General features: G+C 41.6%; 1 protein-coding gene across 2 annotated transcripts in view; it reads left to right on the top strand.

The window, feature by feature from the left end:
* The first annotated feature begins 398 nt into the window (after nucleotides 1-398).
* FKBP9 (FKBP prolyl isomerase 9) overlaps nucleotides 399-23,889 on the top strand; it is a 31,182-nt gene continuing 7,691 nt past the window's right edge. The window contains exons 1-9 of one of the 2 annotated variants that reach the window (XM_074988129.1): nucleotides 399-836; nucleotides 7,831-7,976; nucleotides 8,588-8,777; nucleotides 10,888-11,033; nucleotides 12,742-12,931; nucleotides 16,972-17,117; nucleotides 18,789-18,975; nucleotides 21,035-21,180; nucleotides 23,214-23,377. In XM_074988129.1, coding sequence (XP_074844230.1) covers nucleotides 574-836; nucleotides 7,831-7,976; nucleotides 8,588-8,777; nucleotides 10,888-11,033; nucleotides 12,742-12,931; nucleotides 16,972-17,117; nucleotides 18,789-18,975; nucleotides 21,035-21,180; nucleotides 23,214-23,377 — 1,578 coding nt within the window. In that variant the 5' untranslated portion in view covers nucleotides 399-573. The remainder of the gene's footprint in view (nucleotides 837-7,830; nucleotides 7,977-8,587; nucleotides 8,778-10,887; nucleotides 11,034-12,741; nucleotides 12,932-16,971; nucleotides 17,118-18,788; nucleotides 18,976-21,034; nucleotides 21,181-23,213; nucleotides 23,378-23,889) is intronic. The other variant, XM_074988130.1, reaches the window with a different exon arrangement.

Here is a 23,889-nt window from a genome sequence, read left to right as displayed (position 1 = left end):
GAAGTGGGGTACAATGCATGAGCTCATACGTGTCAAAAGAGATGGCAGAAAAGAAGGGTATGATCACTGGTTGAACATAGCAGTTAACGGCGTGAGCTCGGGGCACTAAGAAAAACAAGCTGGCCCTTAAGCTAAAGCCTGGAAGAAGCAAAGGAACATAAGATGGAGAGAGCGGCGCTGAGCTGAACTCACGAGCAGCGCCACGTAGTACCACGTGCACAGGGCTTTTCGCTTCTGGAAGGTCGCGGGGTTGTGCTGTGGTGCCTGTTGGCTCTCCCTTCCCCCCTGGCCTTTGGCGTGTTTCCAGGCGAGCAGCAAAACTCAGGAACCACGTGCAAGAAAAAGAACTTGGGCTGGGGTGAGCGGCGCCAAATAGACCACTCCGGTAGCCACGCCCGGACGCCCCCCCCGGCTCCTCCCCCTCGGCTGCAGGATTTCTTTCGCTAATACTCCACGTTTGCAGCTTCTGCAGCCGCGGTGGGCCGGGCCGGGCCGGGCCGCGCAGCGCTGGGAGGGCCGGAAAGCGGCCGTAGAGCCCCTCGCACTCTGCCCCCGCCTCCGTCCTCTCCCTACATGGCGGGCTTGGGGCTGTTAGCGCGGCGCGGCAGCCGCCGCCGCCGCCGCTGCTGCTCGCTGCTGCTGCCGGCGCTGCTGGTGAGCTGGGTGGCGTGCCAGGCTCCGCCGGTGCCGGCCGGCGAGCAGCCCTGGGACGGGCAGGACGTGCACATCGAGCGCAGCTTCGTGCCTGAGCAGTGTCCGCGCACGGTGCGCAGTGGGGACTTCGTGCGCTACCACTACCACGGCACCTTCCCCGACGGCACCAAGTTCGATTCCAGGTGCCGACGGGGGTGGGGGAGCAGCTGCCGCGTGTGCTTGGGGGAGCTGGAAGGGCATTCGAGGTTGAAAATAGCCCTGAAGAATGGGGGGCGGTGCTTTATTGCGGGGCGCCGGGGATGATGGGTGGAGGAGCTTCGGTGAGATTTGTTTATGGAGGAAGTGGGGGCCTCGGGACCCCCTGAATTCCCACACACGGAAACAGCCCCCATGGCTGCCTATCTTGGCTCTAACAGTGCCTAGCCTCAGATACTGTAGAAGTAGGCGCAAGAAGCTGTTCACTTAGTGGGGAGTTGTAGAATGAGCTCTTCCTAAGGGGCGTTTCTCTTTAACCTTGGTCAGGCAGATGCACTGAAGAATGAGGCTTTTATACCCTGTAGAATTTGTGGGTTTTTCCCCCTTCTGTCCGATAAAAGGTAGGTGTTTGGAGAGTTTTAGGGAGAGTGATTCCAACGTGGGAGTGAGGTGGGGCTCCAGGATTGCGTTGGTTGGGCAGAAGTTTTGGTTCATTTTCCCTTATCCCTTGGGTTATATGGAATCATAAATCTTCATGCACAGCACAAAGGTGAGAGCCATGTAGAAATGCTGGACTGTTACACGTATCTGAACGACATAAAACATAGTTTAATAGTTTTCAGTTATTTCTGATTATGGCTGAGGAAAGTTCTCAGAAATGTCAAGGGGATGGATGGTTGGGAATTGGCCGGCTGCAGTGAGTTAAGGATCCACATCTTGGGAACAGATGGGTGGTTGTGCACAGGCTGACACAGCTTTGTGTGTGTGGCAGAGCAATCACTGGCCCAAGCCCACTTCTGGGTTTGTATTTAGCATTTTTTTTTTTTTTTTTTTGCTTTAGACCAGGCAGAACCAGAAAACCAGACAAAAATGCAGTTAACTTTCTGAACCAGAAGCATGAATCCCACAGTCAGCTGCTATTTAATCACCTCTTGTTCTTTTGTCCTGTGCTCCCTATTTTAGACCCAAATTTAGCACACCCAGAACAAAACTGGTGTTTCCCAATTATTATTGTTGCTAAGTATTTATCACAGAAATGTGAAAACTAGCAACTCAAGTTTGCTTGGAAAAGTTTGTATGTTAATCTTGAGATTTTCCCTGTTGCTTTGCTAGTGATGCAAAGGTCATGTATTCATTCTGCCACCTTGTTGATTCCCCTGCCCCACCTCATTCATAACTACAGAGGTAATTTTCTACAGAAGGAAAAACAAAAACATTTAAGTAATCATAATAGCCTTCCTCATACTTCATGGAAAAGCTTTTAGGGAAGTGTCCGCCCTTGATAGTAAACTGGACACTCCCTAATCTAGTTGACCATAGTCCAGTCATGCCATGATGGTCATTTTACAAGCTGTTCATTAAAGAAAGTATATACTAGGATAAATTAACCTTCAAGCCATAAGAAACAGTGTATTCATTGGTCTCCTTTTTGGTTTTGAAGAGTAAGGGCCTTTGATGGAATTTTAGAACAAGCTAAGACAAGTTGTGGGCTGTGAAATGTAAAAATACACATAACTGGCTATGTGTGCAGAATAATCTGTTTTTCCCTTGTGCAGATATCCAATAGGCCCTTAATTTGATATCGAGATTAGGTGAAGCACCTTAGACTTCTGAGGGGCTCTGTGTGTTAGTGGTACTTTAGCCAGGTTCCATCTGTGCTGAGACTTTGCAAGATTGTGGCCTAAAGGGGTTTCACACGGACATATTTCTGGGGACTGTATTCTCTGTATTGCACTATAACTTTTTGAGCTGGTGGTATGATTCCTGGCTTGAGGGAACAGACCCCAGTTAGCTCTGATTGAGATGCTGTGCTAAAAACGGAGTGTAAACACAACTGCAGAAGTTCCTGGCCTCCAGAAATACACATCTATCAGATAGTCTAGGCATCTACTCAGGGCAGCTAGCCCCTCCTGCTGCTGTAAGCTTCAGTCAGGCTACGTCTACACTTCCGGGAAGATAGATGCTGCCACAGTCAATCTTCTGGCATTTGATTTAGTGCTCCTGGTAGGGACGCACTAAATCGAACTCCCAGGGCGTCCACACTCGCCCTGGTATTCCTGCTCCTCATTAGGAGTAATTCACTCCCATTGATCTCCTGCTGTGGAGGTGGCACAGAAGCGCTAATAAAGGTGTGTCAACTCCAGCTGTGCCATTAATGAAGCTGGAATTGCTTACGTTAATTTGACCTTCCACTTTAGTATAGACTTGCCATCAGTTTCTCCTGGGTTAACTTTCATGAGAGCTTTTCCAGGCATGTTGCCGCAAACTGGGAACAGCTCAGCAGCTTGAAACATGATATGTTCATGTGCTTATAAATGTGAATGGGGCTGCTATTTTAATATCTGATAAAGTAAGAAGTATTGATGAAAGGCAACATTCTAGGTAGGAACATATGTGATAGAAATTAATGCAGAAGTCAATCATTTGTATATAATTGTCTATTTGTTATTCAGTTCTGTATGGTACTTTGTGGTGATGTACATTTTTCTACTTAATAATGTATAGTTTTAGAGTAATTTGACAAGTAAAAATCTGACAATGCATCCAGTTAGCAATGCCAGAAAGTGAAGAGGTTTTTTATTGTTGATGAGATTGTTTGAAGACATGTTTTAAAGTTTTTCATCGTACCTTTGGTGCTCATTCTTGTAGAATGGGAATTAAGGTGTGTATATGCCATTTATTACGAAGTTTGTACTGTGGTTCTTATTGCTGACTAGTTTTAGATTAAGGTGCAATAAAAGAACACATTAATGAATTCAGAGCAGATATATTCAGGTAGTGATTTGAAATTACTTTGTGAAAGACCTCTGTAGCCTAAATAGAGGTAGGCTTCTATAATGGATAATTAACATCAGTTTTCTTCAGCTTTCTGCTTCAGTGCTGAAACTTTCATGAAATGTGGTAGCTTTTACAGGGCCTTCCAATTAAGATCCCTTTGCTACAAATCACTTTTATAAAAATTTGTAACGTATTGCAGCAATAACTTACAATCTCTCTATTTAAAAAAAAAAAACCTGAATTCATGCCCTTTTGTTTCTTCTTCAAAGATGTGTGCATATTTCATGACCATATTAATAATCTGAGTTTTAGGTTTGCATTGAACTACAGAATATTGAAGTAATAAAACAAATACCATCTGTGTAAGCTATCAGTAAAATTAGTCAGACAGTGCTGGTTTGATCTGCTGGTACAGTTTTGCTCAGATCTTCTGTTGATACAAAAATACTTAGATACTGTGGCTTTGTTTTTTATGACTAATCTACTTGTGTGTTTTGCTATTATAAATTGACTCTTGACATTACACATTTCCCAACTGGTAAGCATTGATTTCTCACTTGAGATTTTAAATTTAGATATTAAGAGTCTGTTTATTGAGTGCTTATCTTTATAACAGCTTCTTCTAGGAACTTGTGAAAATGGTGTTTTCCAGCATAAGTTCTCCAGACATTTCTAGAAATATTTTTGTTCAGTATAAAATGAATGATGTGTATCAAGTAATGGCTGCTTTAAGAAAAGTTACTGGCTGTTGGAAAATGGTGGAGTCAACAGGAGATCACATTCACAAGCAGTGTAGGAATTCTAGGTCTGGGGCTATTAGGAGCCTCAGGGTGTTGTGGAAGTGATGTGTGTTTAGTCTGTTTGAAAGTAGAGCTCTGACTTTCATTTCTCCAACAATACCCACCCACTGGCTGGTTTTGAGAATGCTGTTCGCCGGCAGAAAGGAGGATAGAGCAACTTTGTTTGTTTAGTGCTCTTTTTGTTATCTGAAGAGAGAGAGAGCTGAAAATAACGTAAGAACTTTGCAGTCACAAGGGAGTAATGTTAAGCATATATAAGCTGGGGAATGTTTCAGAGGCTTTGTTGCCTTCCTGTTGTGCTTGTGTTTTCCATTAAAGAAGTACAAAGTAGTTAGAAGTATTTATTCATGCAAATAAACTGAGCTGAATTGCTTCACCAATGTAAGGACTTGCTCTTTAATTTTTCAGGCAGTGCTTTTTTTTTTTTTTTTTTTTTTTTTTAAAAGAAAAAAAGGTAGCTGAACTCAAGCCCCAATCCACCCCAACCCCTCCCCCTAGGGGCCCAAACTGTCCTCTTTGGGGCTTAGCTGCCCCCCCACGTGGGGCCTGAGTAGGGTTACCAGACTTTCAGAATGCTTATGAGGGACAATACCCAGGGCCTCCAACTCTCACTCGCTCTAGTTCAGTCCCCCTCCCGCAGAGCCAGGCACCCCCAGCCCCGTGCTGTAACACAATCCCCCTTCAGTTCCCCAGAGACATACTCCCAGCCATGTGCCCCCCCCCACTTTCACCCAGCAGTCACGATCCTAGGCAGCTGTGACCACAGTGGTTTTTACAAACTACATAGTCACTTCACTCTGACAAAAGCGCTTCCAGTACAATCATGTGTCTTCTGTGCTACCACTGACAAGATGGTTATAACATGGGCAATACTGGAAAAGCTATTTGTAAAACACTTTGTAAACTGTGATGCTTATGGATGTATTTGCATTACCACGTGAGCTGTAATTATCAGTTCAGTTCTTGCGTGTGTGCTTTGGTCAGACATGCTCCAACTGCCTTCGGTGTACTTAATTCCAGTGCACCCACTGTTGGAGCATAGAGGTGCAGACCCTCATCACTGCTTTGGCCTTGGAAGAGACATTTTTTTACTTCATATTGTGCCAAAAATCAGTCAGCCGAAGAGCTTTTGTTGATTTTCTATCTTTAAACCACAATGATTTGATCAATTTAATTTATAAGCAGAGATAAAAAGCAGGATTTGGTGGTGAGGGGGACTTCAGCTATCCAGGCATATTTTGGAAAACTAACACAGCAAGGCACAGACTATCCAAAAAGTTCTTGGACTGCTCTGAAGACAATTTTTTTTGTATTTCAGAAAGTTGAGAAAGCTACTGTGGGGAAGCTGTTCTAGATTTGATTTTAACAAGTAGGGAGCAACTAGCTGAGAATTTGAAGGTGAAAAGCAGCTTGGGAAAAAGTGACCATGAAATCATAGGCTATGTCTACACTAGCCAAAAACTTTGAAATGGCCATGTAAATGGCCATTTCAAAGTTTACTGATGAAGCGCGGAAATACATATTCAGCGCCGCATTAGCATGCGGGCGGCCGCAGCACTTTGAAATTGACGCGGCTCGTCCAGACGGGGCTCCTTTTCGAAAGGACCCCGCCTACTTCGAAGTCCCCTTATTCCCATCTGCTCACAGGAATAAGGGGACTTCGAAGTAGGCGGGGTCCTTTCAAAAAGGAGCCCCGTCTGGATGAGCCGCGCAGCAGTGAACCGTGTCAATTTTGAAGTGCCGCGGCCGCCCGCATGCTAATGAGGCGCTGAATATGTATTTCAGTGCTTCATTAGTAAACTTTGAAATGGCCATTTGCATGGCCATTTCGAAGTTTGGGGCTAGTGTAGACACGGCCGTAGAGTTCATGATTCTAAGGAGTGGTAGAAGGGAGAACAGCAAAATAGGCGCAACAGATTTCAGGAAGGCGGATTTTGATAAACTAAGATGTACAGCTTTATTGTTTCTGTCTTTAAATCTCCACCCAGCTGGGTTTTTAAAATATCTGGGATTTTAATATGGGTTGAACTTCTCTTGTCCTGGATTCTCTGGTCCGGAAACATCCATGGTCTAGCAGGACCATGGATGTCGCTGACCTAGGGAGCCTGACTACAGAGGTTGCCGAGAGAGAGGCTTCACCTGCCACTCTGATTGTCTGGAACTCCTGCCAATCATAGCCAGGGTGGGCAGTGTCTAAGACCATGTCTCCAAAAAGGTCTCTCTGGGGCACTTCTCTCTGCTGATGTTCCCCCTGTGGGGGCGGGGACAGTGCTGCAGGGAGAGAAGTGTTCCCCTTTCACCCAGCCTGCTCCAGCCCCCTTCTCCTCCCCAGAGCACCCCACTCTGCTCCTACACCCCCTCCTGCCCAGACTCCCACCCTCAGCTGTTTCTGCACCCTCCCACCCAGCTCACCTGCCTCCAGCCCACTCCTGCACCCCACCTCTTGTGGAGTCTAGGCAGGAGGTGGGGTGAGGATTGGGAGCAATGTTCCTTCTAATCTTTTCCACCCAAGTGCAGAATATTTTTATGTGCACTGAGGCATGCGTGAATGTGCACCACCCATAGAAACACAAAACCTAGCTGTGAGCACTCTGCTAATCAGCTGGGCAGCATTTTATTTTCTTCTGAGCGGCTGCACAAGTACACAGCTCACAGGGAATGCTGGCGGGAGGTCTGGGTAGGAGGGAGGACGAGGCTGGAACATCCACCAAACACAGCTCCTTGGAGGGCACAGGTATCTCTGTGTGGCTCTGTGCACTGCAGGGAATTCCCAGAACTGCTTTCTTTCCCTGCCAGGCAGATCCCATGGGCTGGATTCGACCCACCACTTGCCTTGATGGGACCTTTGAGTTTCAGGGCTTCCCCATATCCTTGCTGTGACAGAGCCCCAGCCTCAAGGACTGCATCAAAGCAAGCTGTGGACCAGCTCTGGGTTTCCTACCCCTGTTTACATATTATAGTGCACCTGCCAGTATTTTTTAAGTGTCATAAGATTAAACTACTTTTCTGGAAAGAAAGAAATAAAGTGTATTGTCTGGTGCATTTGCCATGATTTTATAAAATCTTCTTGTCAGTAATTTTGCAATAGATCCTGCAGTCATTGGTGTGAAGTAGCAAAGTTCAGATGTAGTCTGAGCTTGTGTAAAGTCCCTGGTACTTCATTAGCAGCATGTGTGAGGGATAACTGGCTGAGATTGCTTCCCGGTCAAATGGAGGAGTGAAGTTTAGGAGATGCTTGCAATTGTGTAAGTCTTTTTTTCCATTGTAGGTATTTCTAAATAAAGTTCTAACTGGGTGAGTGTGATTAAGATAAAATTAAAGTAAGAAAACATAGAGAGACAGAGTAGTTTGTAAAGAATCCATTTATGTTTTTCTCTTTATCTACCCCCCCCACCCCCTTTAGCTATGACAGGGGTTCCACGTTCAATGTGTTTGTGGGAAAAGGCCAGCTTATTGCTGGGATGGACAAAGCTCTGGTTGGAATGTGTGTGAATGAGAGACGTTTTGTGAAAATTCCACCCAACCTGGCCTACGGGAGTGAAGGAGTTTGTAAGTACAGCACCAAGGTTTAAAATAATTTGGTATGTTAGAATGTGACTGAAGTGACTTTTAACTTTTCAGTTTATTTTTTTACTGACTAGATTTCAAGTTCACTATGTCCTTGTAAAACCCAGTAGAATTTAGTAAATAAGCCCCCAAGTTCCTCAAGGAGAGCATCTTACTCACTGCTCATGTGCGAAATTTTCAAGTGCCAAATGGAGGAGAATAGCATAGAAGCATCAAACAGTTACTTAGGTCTTGATCTCAGAATGCGTCAAGTGCTCAGGCCTCTGACACAGGCAGTAGAAGTTCATAGGGGATTGAGAGGCTCATCTACATTCTGGGCTTAGTCTTTACCAAATATTTAATTTTGCTCCCTGTTTGTTATTCTGGAGACATAATTACAGCAATTTAGTAAATGTATGAAGTCATAAAATATAAAGGTATATGATTGTAATTAAGTATAAATCTGTTGTCACCTTCTTTTGAGAACATCTATGTGAGTGGCAGCTGTGCATGCTTTCTCTGGCCTAGGTAAAGTTAGATGATTTTCTATTAGTTTGGTACACTGTGAAAAAGGGAAGAATGATAACAGTTTTGAACTTCTTTTGCATTTGCAGCTGGTGTAATCCCCCCAAATGCAGTGCTTCATTTTGATGTACTTCTGATAGATCTTTGGAATTCTGAAGATGAGATTCAAATTCAAACTTATTTCAAGCCTGAAAAATGTCCTCGGACAATACAGGTGTCTGACTTTGTAAGATACCATTACAATGGAACTTTCTTGGATGGGACTCTATTTGACTCAAGGTGAGGCATTAAATACTTTTCTGTGGAGTTTTTTTATGTATGTATGTTCTGGGCTACTTAAAGGAGGCTTTTTCCTTTTCTTCCTCCCAGTAGATAATATAACGTTAATTACTGCATCATGAAACAAAGAGAAAAGTTGCAAGACTAGTAAAGTAGCTTGGCTTTATACCAGTTAGATGTACATCTAAGTAGCAGGTTATACGAATGTACTACCTACTCAAACCAGTAAAAGGCACAGTAGGCAGCTTATCTCTCTTGTGCCTCTTGCAAACATTTTTCTCTAATAAAATAAATAAATAAATAGATCTTTGTAACAATTTTACTATAGATATTTATATGTGGTGCTAGTTTTATGTGCAAAGCTGTACAGGGTCGTTAAAGAAAATAAAGTCTCATCATTTGTAAAATTCATCAGTAGGGAGAGAGGCACCCTGTATACTTCACTGAGGTTTCATGGGGGTGGTTGTTTTACGAATAGTCAGAATTCATGTTGGGACCATCAGTGCCAGGTTTGCAGAAAACTTGATGGTGCCCAGATTGGGCCCAAGCAGAGCTTGCCTGTCCATAAGACAGTTTGGGGAAACTGCCAAGGGCCATGCATTTTGGGGAATGTAGGGTCCAGAGCAGCCTGGGTGGTTTACAGGGGGGCCTGGTGCTGGCAGCAGTGAGCAACCCAGCCCCAGCCCGCCGCGTTCCACCCCAGCCCACAAGCTTCTGGCATTGATTAGGGAAGGAAGTCAGAAAGGGGTGGGGCAGGAATAGAGCTAGGACAGGAAGAGGAGGAATGGAGGTAGAGCAGAGGTGTGAAGAGGCAGGGCAGAGCAGGAGACGGGTCACTCACAGCTGCCAGCATCAGGGCCCTCAGTGGTCCCCCTGTGCCTCTGCAGCTCAGGGCCCAGGGTGGTTGCCCCAGTCTGTTGTCTGGACAGAATGGCTCTGAAAATAAAAGACCAAACGCTGGTGGAGCTAGACCCACCACGTTCCACAACATTGGAAGTACCACAGGCCCCTGTAACTGCAACTACCACAACATGCAATTAATAACTATACTGAAGAAGGTTAGCTGTCCCCAGTGTATTAAATGGACTCAAAGTGAACTACATCATTTATAGTTGACTGTCAACAAATCTTTCTATTGGGCGGTGCTGCATGATAGGTTTGCAGTGACACTTCAAACTGTATTATGTTTGTGTTTACAACTTCCAGCAAGGGTCCTAGTGAGGAAACCACCTATGGCTGAGACATCATGTTGAGTGAAATTTGGAGACTGTGTATGGAAGTTGTTGTGGGTGGGGATTGGTCATAATATGTTTTGTTAGTATTTTGAGCTGCTAAATGGGGTTAACCTGATCAGAGTCCTCTCATTTTTAACTACCCTTTTGGGAAGTCTTCTGACGTGTTTCTGGAACACCAGAGGATTGCCTAGAATATTGGCACAGCTTTGTGTGAAGCTTGCGAGGTGATTGCCGGGCTGGCTGTGGCCAGTGCAACTAATCCCATGCTTGCAAGAGCCAGACCTGTTTCTCAGAACAATGAAAGAGAGAAATGTTGTGCCACCAGTGTCTTACAAAATCTAGGCTAGTCATAAATTGTTTGATTAGTAAATTTAAGCCTCCCCCATGCAGTTATTTTTAAAGTTTCCTGTATGTACCAGCATCCTCTATGGGATCAAATATCAGAAGTGTTTGTGTGTGGGTGTGTGAGATTCTTTCCTTCCCAAGACTAGTACTACTAATGCTGAAATATAACAGGGAGTAAGACAGTCACAGGTGCCTAAATCCTATAGTAAAAACTCAGTGAGGCACTTAGGTTCCTAAATCTGACTGTGAGGTTAACCTTCCAAATCCCCTTTGAAAGCGAACTTAAATCTCTATCATTTAGGCATTTCGGAAAAAGTTACACAATTTCTGCTAATAGGGACATTCTGGGTATGTGTGCGCTTTTTGGAACAGAAGGTTATAAATTATATTCCTTGTGCCCACATGCAAAGTAAGCTGTAGCGACTGATTGTGATGTTCCTGTGTGTGCCCATTGATTATTAATTTTCCTTCATTTTTATTGGCTCTGTGATACTATCTTTTTCTAGGTAATTCTTTGTCTTACTTTTTAGCCACAATCGAATGAGAACTTACGACACGTATGTGGGAATTGGATGGCTGATTCCTGGTATGGACAAGGGTCTCCTGGGGATGTGTGTAGGAGAAAAGCGCATCATCACAATACCTCCTTTCTTAGCATATGGAGAAGAAGGAGATGGTAAAAGCAGCCCCTCTTTCATCCCCAAACTTTCTATTTTCTAACACAGATCTTTGTGTTATGTAGTTAGCATTGCAGACGCACCATTTTTTCAAATTAGATATGGATAGAAAATAACTTTTAGAAAAATAATTTGGGATGTGGCTTATTAGCAAAGTACAGATATTTTTCTCTTTCATAAACAGTATAGGTGGGTTTACTGACAGATGAATGCTTAGCTTTGGCTTGATGATAATGTAGAACATGTATATATTCTGAAGTGTGATTTCTCAGCAGGTAATTTTTTTTCCTATGAATGTCTTTTAAACTAGAAGTCAGGTGCTTCTGTATTGTTTATAGACAATTGCCACAGCAATTTGACTTCCATTTAATAAATGGAAAGTCACATTAGTGATCCCAGGTTGTTTATTTCATGTTGCCAGTTTCATTTATAGCAGTCCATTGCTAGGCCATCTCCTGGACTCCACTAACATGGATATCTGAGCCAGTGTTTGTAACTATATGCCCATGTCAGCATAGTCATCTGTGACACTTCACAACATATCCCAAATCAGTTCTGGAATTGCCATTCTGGATCAGATTCCAGGTCTTTCTTAGCTAGTGTCTTGCCTGTAATAGTAACCACTACGTTATACTTCAAAGGAAGAGGCAAGAATGCTATAGTTGGCAGACATACTGTACCTGGGCTCACTTTAGGTCTTATTCTGATCCTCAATAGTTAGAAATTGGGTCTAGCTCTGAAGCATGTGATTTAATATACCTTCTCTGATTTTATCATTCCGAATGATAAGAACACTAGATATCCGTATTATCCATATAAATATCTAATTTTTCTTTGAATCTTGCTCGACTTCAGTGTCTTCCTGTGACGAGTTCCATAGTCTAATTATATAGTAAGACTGTGTCTACGCTCGAAGCATCTGTCTACAGAAGTTACTGTTGGAAGAGATGTTCTGCCAACAGATCGCATATACACATAAAAGTGGGCCTCCTGGAGCATCTACGGGACTTTTTTGTTGATAGTTTCTGTTGACAAAATGCATTTTGTGTATAGATGTTCCACAAGTTTTGTTTACAAAGCTCCTTAGTGTAGACGTAGCCTGTATGTATTAGTGCTTCCTTTTATTAGTTGTGAATTTGCCACTTTTAATTTCAATGAATGACCTCTTGCCCTTGTCTTATGGGGCAGGAAGAGCAGAAGTTCTACTATATCTTCAATTTCCCATTTGTTACACATACCCACAAAAATATGGTGGAAGTGGTCGCTGGTTCAGAAACCCTGGTCAGATGCATATTCTGTACCGTGACTTCTGTTGTCTTTAATTGAAGACATGAGTATTTTGGATTATCAGTGCTCAATATAAATGGGCTCAATATAAATACACCTGAAATAAAAAATAAAATAATATAAAATACCTGGTATTCAAAGAATTACAGGACAAGGCCTCCCTCACTCCCTCCCCAGTACAGCATTGGACAGAAGACTGAAAGCAGACTTGGCTGTGTGATGGGGGCCGGGGCACATAATTCTGCTGTACAGACTTTCTATTCGTTTTCCTAATAGTCAAATCTGCTTATTTGGAGGAAGGCTGGGATGTGAAAACACGATGAAATATAAATAACATAATGAAAATGATTGATCAAAGCATTGAGTTCTTTCTAGAACTGTTGCTCTGACTTAATTGGTTCTTTCCCATCTCATCTGTAGGTAAAGAGATTCCTGGCCAGGCTTCTCTGGTTTTTGATGTGGCTCTCCTAGATCTTCATAACCCGAAAGATGGCATCGCTATTGAGAACCAACAAGTACCTGAATCCTGTGAGCGAAAAAGCCAGATAGGAGACTTTGTCAGATATCACTATAATGGCACACTGCTGGATGGCACTTTATTTGATTCCAGGTAACAAAACTATCAGCCATTACATGGATTAGGACGCAGGAGACCTAGTTTCTATTTTTGGCTCTGGCCTGCAAGGTGATGTGCCCCAAATCGTGGGCAAATCACTCTTCTTCTCATTGCCTCAGTTTCCCATCTGTAAAATGAGGGTAATGCTGATCTCCTTTGTAAAGCACTTTCAACACTGGTGTTGAAAAGCAGTATACAAGGGCTAACTATTATTATTACTTCCAGTCTATCCATGTACAGTGTATATATATGAGGTTACTTGTAGCACTGTCATAAATAGTCTTAGTGAGTAGGAACAATCTGGAATTCTTTCCCTTTCTTATCAATTTGTAACAGACATGGAGGCATGTGGGTTTCAGGTGGTAGCTGGGAGGTTGGTGGAGATGGTGTTTCTCCTTACCAGAACCAATTCAAAACTTGGAGCATGTAAGTGTGATTCAGAGTTGTTCATGGTTTGTATTCCAGTATTACTTAAAACACCAACTGAGGTGTCAGGGTCCCACTGGAACAGGTACCCTGTATACACATAGTGGAAGACAGTCCTTGCCTAATAGGGTTTCCAGTTAAACAAGACTGACAGAAGGAATAAGAGAACTAAGGCACAGAGAGATTAAGTGACTTGCTCAAGATTACTTGAGAAATCTTTGGCAGAGTGAGGAACTGAACCACATTTTTTAATCCCTGTCCTGTACTTTAACCCCAAGAGCATCCTACTTCCGTACTTGAGAACTTTGTACCTTGCAGAATCAAGCCCTTAAAAATCCAATACCATAATCTCTGTGATAGAGAAAAAGGATGTAAGCATGGGTCAGATAAATTTTTGTATTCAGGAATACTTCAGTTTATAAAGCCATGTGATGAAAAAAACATGTGCAAGGTTGAGTTCTTATCAAGACTTTTTTGTTTTTAAATGTGTCACAGACAGCTAAAAAGAATTGCAGTGGGCTCTCTCTAGAGTAAATAGAGGCAATGCTACTTTGTGCTTCTATAGATTCCAAACATAAATTAATACTGTGTTCCTCATGGGAACATTTTACTAGGATTGTAGGATATCTACTTTGCAGCAGATGAACAGAAATATGAGAGAGTGAGTGGTAGCTGATTGTGGTAGGAATAGAATGCTTGAAGTACTGAGTTGCATATCCTCCACTAGAGTACTTGGTAGATCAGTGATACTTAGTCTGGCTGCATCTACACTAGCAAGTTCTTTCAAAAGGTTTTTTTGAAAGAAGGGGGCTCTTTTGCAAGAGCCCATGGAGCATCTGCGCACACAGAGTAAATCGAACAAATGTGGCTCTTCTTTCGAAATCACGTTTCCTTTGCTGTTTCAGGAAGAGCACCCCCTTTTCAAAAGCTTCTTTTGAAAGAAAATGTGTAGATGCTCTGCAGGGCCCTTCTTTCGAAAGAACAGTCTTCATTTTTGATCCCTGGCCTGTTGTTTCAAAAGAGTGGAGGCTGTGTGGATGCTCTCTTTTGAAAGAGCAGATCGCTCTTTTGATTCGTGTTTTTGTGTGTGGACATTTTCTTTGAAAGAAGCTCTTTCAGAAGAGATATTGGGGACGAGCTTCTTTCAAAATATCTCTGTAGTGTAGACGTAGTCTCTGTGTGGCTTGTAAGCTCCATATGGATCTTTGAGGCATAGCCTGTGGCTCTTCAGGGCTCCGTCCTTGAGCATAGCAAGCAGCTGATCCACAGCACCCCTGGAAGAAGGAAGCCCCCTTCTGTAATGACAAATAAAAAATAAAAAAGGCAGGCTTTGCTCAGTGCTTAATCTGATGACTGGAGGAGCTGACCCTTTAAGATCAACACCAGACATTGTGGGTATGGTGATTTTATAAAGTAAACGTCAATAATTGACAGCGTTTAGTTAGCTTTGTTATGGTCATCCCCTGAACCAAGTGCTCGATTTGCTTCCAGTAATGTATCCCAGAGCCTGGTTTAGCCTGTTCCTTATTGCTAGTCTTGTACAGACTGTGGTCTGAGTGCTTGGTTAGCAGCAACAAACCATTGTAAGCTATAGAATTCTTACCAAGAGTGCTTTCCCTCAAGCTGTTGTTTGGGCCTCTGAGTTAAATAGACATTAATGGCAGATGCAGAATTTCATGTTTCATCTGCAGTGCACAGTACATGAGTTAGATAAATTTATTTTTTGTGTTGAAAATTTACCTGAAAATTTCAGAGTATTTGATTATAGTTAAATGTTGTTTTAATATTATTGTGTATGTCTGGTAGGGTGGTACGCAGGGCGTACCATAGTTACCTGGCTCTTTTGTTAATGTTGGTTGCAGATGTAGCTCCCATGTCATATAACGCTGAGTATCACTAGTTTAGAGCTCAAGCATAGCATAGGGACAGTGTTACTTGTCAGGTTTCTTTTTCTTCTGGTCATTGTGAATGAATGTTCAGAGATGCTGTGTAACCACATTCATCTGAATAATATATCATATTAAAGAACTGACAACTGTTAGTTTATAAAAATTATTCATTAAAATGGCATGTATTCTTAAAATGCCACTCCTCTAATTTCCTACAGAAGTTACAAGTAGGGACAGTGTCTAACATGTTTGAAGTATTAGACTTTAGTTAGTCATCCCAAAGAAGCCACCCTGGGGAGACTTTTTTCCTGCTGCCTTAAGGAATGTGTCATGAGTGAGGCTGGGTGTAGGAGATGTGTGCTGGGGTAGGGCTGTAGTAATTATCTCTGCAGCCATTCAGGGCAATTCTGAGTTGTAGGACTACTGATAGCATCCCGGCCAGGATTGCCTAAATTGCTTCAGTAGCTGCACTGGCTCCCAACCAGTCCAGAATCCAAGGGCCTTTACAGTGGCTTAAAACAGCCTTTGCATTCCCTCCCTTGGGCTGTTTGTGTACTCATAGAGGTGCAGCACGTAATAGCATCTTTTGGGGGTAGGTTTGTTTTCTTTAGTCACAGAGATGTTGGACCATATGCTTGGGATTGGCTTTTTGATGCTTGACCAGTAGGTTAGAAGAGAGTTTAGAAGGGAGGGATATTACCTGCATTCCTTTGCTGTGATCTTATTGAAGTTTATTCGCCTCTCCGTTCCGCTTAATAGAAGAAGCTACTGATTCAGATGGCAATCATCCAAATATCAGTGTATTCTAACGGTAGCTGTTCATTGCTTTTGCTACAAAATGAGCCAGTATGGAGGATGTCTTTTTGAAAATGAATGTAGTGCCTTATTTATAAAAACTGTTCTAAAGCAGTGCTAGAGCTATGGGGGAGTTAAGAGAAAGCTGTTACTGTAGCTAAAATTATTTATAGTTTAATATACATAGAGAAGTCAAGGGAAGTAAATCTTGACTTTAGTAACTTCTCATACGCTACAGAAAAGTTTTTGCAAAAAAAACCCCCAAAAAACAGACTTTTCCATAGCCAGGGTCCTCCAATACCAGTTCAACCACTGTAAATAAGCAATACACTAAACTCTCTTATATGTGGTATTCTATCATCCAGAACTCTCAAATAACTGGCATTTTAAGCACAAATAAATTTGTTATGTTTTCCATAAGTACAGTATAGTGAAAGTAAATACAAATAAATACAGCAAATACAGTATATGGTTGTCGTGTGCAATACTACTGTTGTTGGTAAATAAAGTACTATGCATATATTTTTATTGGTTTCTTAATATCTAATCTTGCTTTTCTTTAGTGTTATGCACTGCTAGGTATACCTCTCTATTATCCAGAATATTTGAATATCTGGCAACCTCCTGGTCCCAGTGCTGCCAGATATGAAAGAGTTTACTGTACATGCATCTGTGACTGATTAAATGTTATGGGCCAGATTCACTGCTATATGATGGCTGCTTTGTTCCACTTCAGTGATGGAAAACAGTAATGTCTCTGGAATGAACTGCTTTAAAAAGAATGTTGAAGTTGCACAAGTCAAATTAAAAAAAAAAAACAGTCACAAAGTAGGAAGAGTTGTTGTAAGTTGTCTGTAGTACTAAATGAGTAATAAAATTGCTGATACTGATAATAGTGTCACTAAGGCAAAATATGTTCTGTAGCTATTCCCAGAACCGTACTTATGACACCTACATTGGGAAAGGTTATGTGATTGCAGGGATGGATGAAGGTTTGCTTGGTGTATGCATTGGGGAAAAAAGAAGAATTATAATTCCACCTCATCTTGGATATGGAGAAGAAGGAAGAGGTGAGCTCCATTTTTATTTCAGTACAGTCTTTAATAAGAACCTTTGTCCTTTTGTTTTTCAGAATAATTAAAACCTGGTTAATCTTTTCAGTGTTTATCCCTCTTTTTTGGTATTCAAAACATATGCATGGATATAGTTTTTAAAGGGTGCGTCTACACTTGCATTCCTCTTTCAAAAGAGGTATGCAAATGAGGCAAATCAGAAATGCAAATGAGATATACATTTTGTATATTTGACACCTCGTTTGCGTATTCTAGTTTCGAAAGAGCTTCTTTGAAAAGAAGAAGGTCAGTGTAGACGCTGCTCTTTTGAAAGCATACCCATCTTCAAAAGAATCCTTTTTCCCTTTTATTTAATGGGAAGAAGGATTCTTTCGAAGATGGAGTTTACTTTTGAAAGAGCAGCGTCTACCCTGGCTTTCTTCTTTCAAAAGAAGCTCTTTTGAAACTAGAATATGCAAGTGAGGTGCTAAGTATGCAAATTTATACCTAATTACATTTTCAATTTACCTCATTTGCATACCTCTTTTGACAGAGGAATGCACGTGTGGATGCACCCAAAGTGTGTAAACATGGGAGAATTAGGCCCAGAATTTTCAGAATGATTTAATTAGGTAGTTATAGTTATATACTGTCTCAGTGGTCTGCGTGTAGGTGGGGACATGAAAATGATTTGGATGATCTGTGGTTGAGACAAATGGGGGTCAGGAATCTGAGAGTTTATAAGGTCTGCAGTGAGAGCCAGTTTCCTGTAGATCTCCATAAACTATGTAAGCTAAAGGACTTCTGTGTCAAGTTTTCTTCCCCATTCCTTCCACAGCCACAAGTTTTGTGGACACCTATGTATCCACTGTTTACAGAGGAGGCTTATAACAGCAAAGAATATGTGTATGTTACACATACAGTTAAAATACCTTTGTGAGAATTCACTCACCTCTAGGAGAAGGGTATTACTAAAGCATTGCCCTGTCAGGTTCTTGAGTCAATCACTGGTGTGTGCTTGTGTTTTTTAAAATATTTTCCCAGTACATACACTGTTGTTTTCAATGAATAACTTTTTAGGAAATGTTTCATTTTTGTGACAGCATTTCACTGTACTGATTTGGAATTAGACTTGTAGCAAAGAAACCCACTGCTGGCTGTATATGCATCTTTCTTTGCTGGTAACACAGTCACACAATACTTAGGGTGTGAAGAAAAGCAAACAGGTATTGTGAACGTTTTTTCAAACAGTTTAAACCGATGGATGTTGCTGGTCAGCTGCATGGGTGTGGAGGAAGTATTGATGTTTCATTACAGTTTTACTGCTTTAATGGTGACTTGGTGTGTGAGGCACCAATCAAATGGTTAAATTGATCACAGGAAATGTAAACTTCCAGCTTCACTGTGCTGTTAAAATGCAAAGTAGCCCATTTAGTTTTAAAATCTTGATTTTTATAGAAATGTTTTCCTTAATTCTTGAACTGACTGTTAAAATACTTTTTCACTGGTGTCCTCTGCATTTTAAGTGGCTTGCATTGGAAGTGTCTTGTGTCTGTTTAGTGTGGTAGGCAGAGGTAGGCACTCAGTGGAATACATCATCTTATATATTCTCATTGTGTGCAGTATGAGGTCAGTATGTACCTGCGTAGGTGTCATTTGTTTCTCCTTACATGATTGCTTACTATTTAGGAAAGATTCCGGGATCCGCAGTACTGGTTTTTGACATCCATGTGATTGACTTCCATAACCCTTCAGACTCTGTCAACATTACTACTCATTATAAACCATCCAATTGCACAGTACTGAGCAAGAAAGGGGATTATTTGAAGTACCACTACAACGCCTCACTCTTGGATGGCACGTTGTTAGACTCAACGTAAGTGTGTCAGTTGGCATATGAAATATTCCATACTGCTATGAATCTGTGGATCAAAATGAATAGCATAGAAAGCAGTATAAATATTCAGAGGGAAGAAAAGGTTGAGAATGATGTTAAAATATTCATGTGAATATAGGACCAATTTATTTGTCCTGTCTGATAAGGTCTATGAAATCTTTTCAAATAATAAAAAAAAAAGAGAGAGAGAGAGAGAAGGAAAGCAAAGGGAGAGAGTTGGAAACAGCAGAAAGAGGGATGTGATAGAGGAGCACAGAAAAGCTGCACCTCAATTAGGCTATGTCTAAAGTGCAGTCTTCTGTCGAGAGACCGCGGATGTCTTGGCAGAAGTCTGCTGCATCGGAAGCATTCTGCTGCCATCCCTGGCTTCCTCGTTCCACAAGGCAGAAAGGATGTCTTGACAGAGGGGGTTTTCCTGACGTGGTCATTTGTGGATGGGCCAAATGTTGGGAAAGCTTCTCCAGAGAGAACTCTGCGTATTTTTTGTTGAACTCCAGATTTGTCTCTCTGATTCCTTTAGTTGGCGCACAACATATGCTCAGCTGATCAGGCCCTAGCACAGGAGTTTGGTAGAGCTTAGTAAAACCTCCTCCTTTGTTTGCATTTACTGTGTGCTGTATCACATATTTAGGGATTGTCTTGGTTGCTTTGTTGGACCCAATCCCTGTGCAGCATGCTCTTCTGTACAGTGTCTATGTACAAGTTTTTCTTTAACGTTCCTGATCTATCTTGTCCACTGTAAATGGCTCTGCAAGCATTTTCCCTAATCTTGGCTAGTACAGGTATTCTGTCTCTGGCCAGCTGATACATTTGCCTCTAATCCTGTCCTCTGAGTGACACCTCGCCTGCTTCATTTTCACGTGTCATATTTTTCACAGGCAGGTCTTTTAAATGTGAGGGTAGTGTCCTAACCTCTGGACCGTTCATCCTTCCCATATAGAGACCCTACTCAGGTCACATGACTGAGCTGAAAATGATTGAAGGAAGGAGAGGCTGACAGAAAAAGTGGTGCTCAGTTGTTGCAAAGACAGGTGCTAGCAAACAGTCCTAAGATTGCAATCTTCTTTTAGAATTGTAATATATTTAAGTGCGACAAGCTAAGTAAGGTAGTACCTTTTATTGGATGTACTGGGGCTAAGCATGAGTTTTAGGGATACGTGCATTGGAGAGAGATGGATTACTATTATTCAGCCCCTTCTTGGTTATGGAGAAGCTTGTATTGCAAAGTAAATTAAACCCAATAAACAACTAGCAGCATAATTTATTACTTTTAGAGCGACTGAAAGATTGAGAAACTCTCTTGCCAACAGAAATTGACCCAGTAAAAGATACTGTCTCATCTACCATGTCTCTCTAATAGCCTGTGACCAGCACAGCTACAACAGCATTGCAAACAAAATATATATATAATCACATCACAGAAATATATTTTAGAAATAAGACCCCCATAGCAAACCATAATTTGTAACATGCTAGGACTCATACTTTGAAACAATAAAGACCTCACAGTTGCCTGGGGATTCAAATTAGTTAGCTAGTACACTAGGCACACAGACTAGGATTTCTAATGGATCTGAAGGAAAGTGACCATAGCCTATGGAATTTCAATGGCAATTTGATGCTTTATAGTCCATGGCTCCTCTGAAATCCCAGCTGTATTTATTTAGCCAAGGGGATTCCTTGTGAGAGTAGATTTACTCCTGTGCTTAAGGCTTTGCAGAATCAGGCTGTGGCTTACAAAGTGCTTTTTCCAAAGATGTTTGCAAGGCAAAAAAACCTGTTGTTAAATGAGAAAATATTTCAAAGCCTTGATGGGGAGGATTGAAATAATAAAGTCAGGTTTAATTCAAGTGACTATGGTGTCTGTCTGTGCTACGAGCTACAATGTTACTTCAGTAGACGTGCCACTTGGCTGTTTAGAAGTATATAGCATTAAATGTAAACTTGATTTTGGCCGCACAGAGACTTTCATACCGAAATTGTATGGTGAAAATGATAACTTGGAAGTAGTGAATTTTTTTTTTGTTTTGTTTTTCAGGCTTAGCCTTGGCAAAACATATAATATAGTTCTGGGATCTGGACAGGTTGTTTTAGGGATGGACATGGGTCTTAGAGATATGTGTGTTGGAGAGAGGCGAACAGTTGTTATTCCGCCCCATCTTGGTTATGGAGAAGCTGGTGTTGGTAAGTAAAATGTAACCTAATAGACACCTATTATGTAACTGAAGTATGTGTTTGATCATCTTGTTCCTTATTTCTCATGCAGGAGGAAAATGAAAATGTAAGGAAAAACACTTTATTTTAAATATTTTACATTTTTAAAATGATCTTATAGCATTAAATACACTTTCTGGAGCTTTTTCTATGTTAGTAACAAAATAAAGAAGTGTTTGATTGAAATAAACTTTCCATCTTGAGGAACACAGTTTTGAAAACGTGACTTTTTGGCCAGTGTGCTGATTACCGGAGGACGCCACTGAGTGCCAGCACGGTGCTTTGCGCTAATGGGATGCTGTGAGCACTGTGAGCTAAATTCACAAAACAGCTTAAGTGCTTAACTGTACCTGGAGTGAGACCTCCCTGGTGAGTTCCCTGACCACAGGGCCAAATGTTATGAGCAGCCCCTCCTCTGCCATTGTTTCGTGCAAGAAACACCTTAAATGCCTGATGTCAGAAAGAGGGTCCACAGCTGGTGCCTTCCTGCAGTCCTGGATTTAGACTCCAAGGGCAGGGCTGCAGCCTGACCCCTCGCCTTTGCATCTTCTATTGGTTAGCTTAGGCAGTTCCATGCTCAGTGTGCTGCCTTTTGTTAATCCCATCCTGAAGTGGTTTTCTCTTCCCACTTATTGTTTATGTGGTGTAGGAGCTGAACCCAGCCTTTGTGAATCCCTGTCATTTTTCTAGGTGCTAAAAGTTAGGCATTGTGATGGAGTGTTTGATACTTTTGTACTTGGGCCTTTGGTTTCACTTGTACGCTTGCATAATTTAAATGGGGTTGCCGTAGCTATGCATGGGCAGAGTTTATGTGCAGAAGGAACTTTGTGGGACTGAAACCTTTCATTTGGAATTCTTAGACTTCAAGAATTAATTATAAAACATATTTCATAGGACTTCCAGGTCCCAATGGATGGCGTTGTTAGTGGCCTGGCAATTAAAAGCATGTGAGGAATGCTGTCTGAATGATATTAAACTCTAGGCTCTGATGGAAGAGGATATGTCACCAAAGCGCTCTCTGGCTTTGCTGATTTGGATTCCTAAAGAACATAGGCCACTTTTGTACATTCTTATACATTCTTTTGTATAAAGATTCAGCCTCAGGCATCACACTGAGTTTAAGGGAGAATAAATCTGAGAGATTAATTGATGATCTCTTCTGTTTTAGATGTGAATCCAAGACAAGCACTATAAAATTTTTCATGAAAAACACTATAATGTATTGAAGAGTACACAAAATTATGTATTGTTGGTATTCAGTGCTCTTTAGATTACATGGGGTATATGGTCTGGAATAAATGCTAGCATGATTCTAAATGTATTGGTATTTTCTTAAATACCCGGTGAGATTTCTTTATTCATTTGGAATAGAATTTTCTCCCCCCCCCCCCCCCCCCCCTTTAAAAAAAGTCTTAGAAATTCAATCCCTTCAATAAAGAATCCCGGAGAGGGGAAATATCAGACGACAACAGACAATCTTGTAGCTAGAGTCTTTGTGCGGTTGCCATATATTGCCATATAACTCTTTGCTTTTATTAATACAAATTGGGACACTTACTATGGAAAGATTAAGTTTTATATTGTTTATCAAAATAACTATTGAACTAGGCAGTATCAATTCAGGAAACCATCCCAACTCAGGAAGGGCACTTAAAGTAATAATAACTTTGTTGCATTCAAATGCTTAAATTAAATATTTGTGTCTTTCCTTAGTTGGGGCCTTTAAACTCACATTGCATATGTCACTTACAGCTAATTTGTAGTGCTGCTTGTTTCATATGATCAAATATTGTATGGTCTAGCCCCAGTTTGCTGTTTATACATGACCTGATGCAGTTCCCACTGAAGTCAATGAAAAGATTCCCATTGATTTCATTGGGCTTGGAGTGGACACATAGTGAAGTTGCACTTTAATAGATACACTTTTTAATTGTGGAAAAAACCTTCCATTTCCTTTGTCCTATAACTAAGTTAACACTTAACTGTGCTATTTGTTGTGACAGAAGGCGAAGTCCCTGGTAGTGCAGTATTAGTTTTTGACATTGAACTGCTGGAACTAGTGTCTGGTTTACCTGATGGCTATATGTTTGTCTGGCACGGAGATGTCTCTCCAAATCTCTTTGAAGAAATCGACAAGGATAATAATGGAGAAGTTTTTCTGGAGGAGGTAAGTTCAGGGATAAAACTATTTGCATAGATTTTTCTTAGCTTTGTTACCATCAAGCTCATGGATAAGTCAAGTTTTGTTGGTTGTCTGGCCCATGCTGTGGTTGTTACCAAGTCAACAGGAAGCTGACATTTTAAATTAAATTTACATTTTAAATTAAAATCATAACCCCAAACAACCACATGGGCTGTTGAAATGCAGACAGACGTAGTTAAAAGAATCAACTCCTTTTTCCTCCTCCTCATTAACTTTTCCTCATCTCTTGTAGCTGTTCCAGTTCTACTCTTACAGGGCTGAAAGGCTCTTGTCCATGGAATGGAATAGATCATAGAATCATAGAACACTAGGACCGGAAGGGGCCTCGAGAGGCCATCGAGTCCAGTCCCCTGCCCTGACGGCAGGACCGACCACTATCTACACCATCCCTGATAGACATGTATCTAATCTGTTCTTAAATATCTCCAGCGAGGGAGATTCCACAACCTCCCTTGGCAACTTATTCCAGTACTTGA

Source organism: Carettochelys insculpta, chromosome 2, assembly GCF_033958435.1.
Source record: "Carettochelys insculpta isolate YL-2023 chromosome 2, ASM3395843v1, whole genome shotgun sequence".
In the NCBI taxonomy this organism is placed as follows: domain Eukaryota; kingdom Metazoa; phylum Chordata; order Testudines; family Carettochelyidae; genus Carettochelys; species Carettochelys insculpta.
Note: the sequence above shows the minus strand (reverse complement) of the source record. Positions and strands in the feature narration are given on the sequence as shown.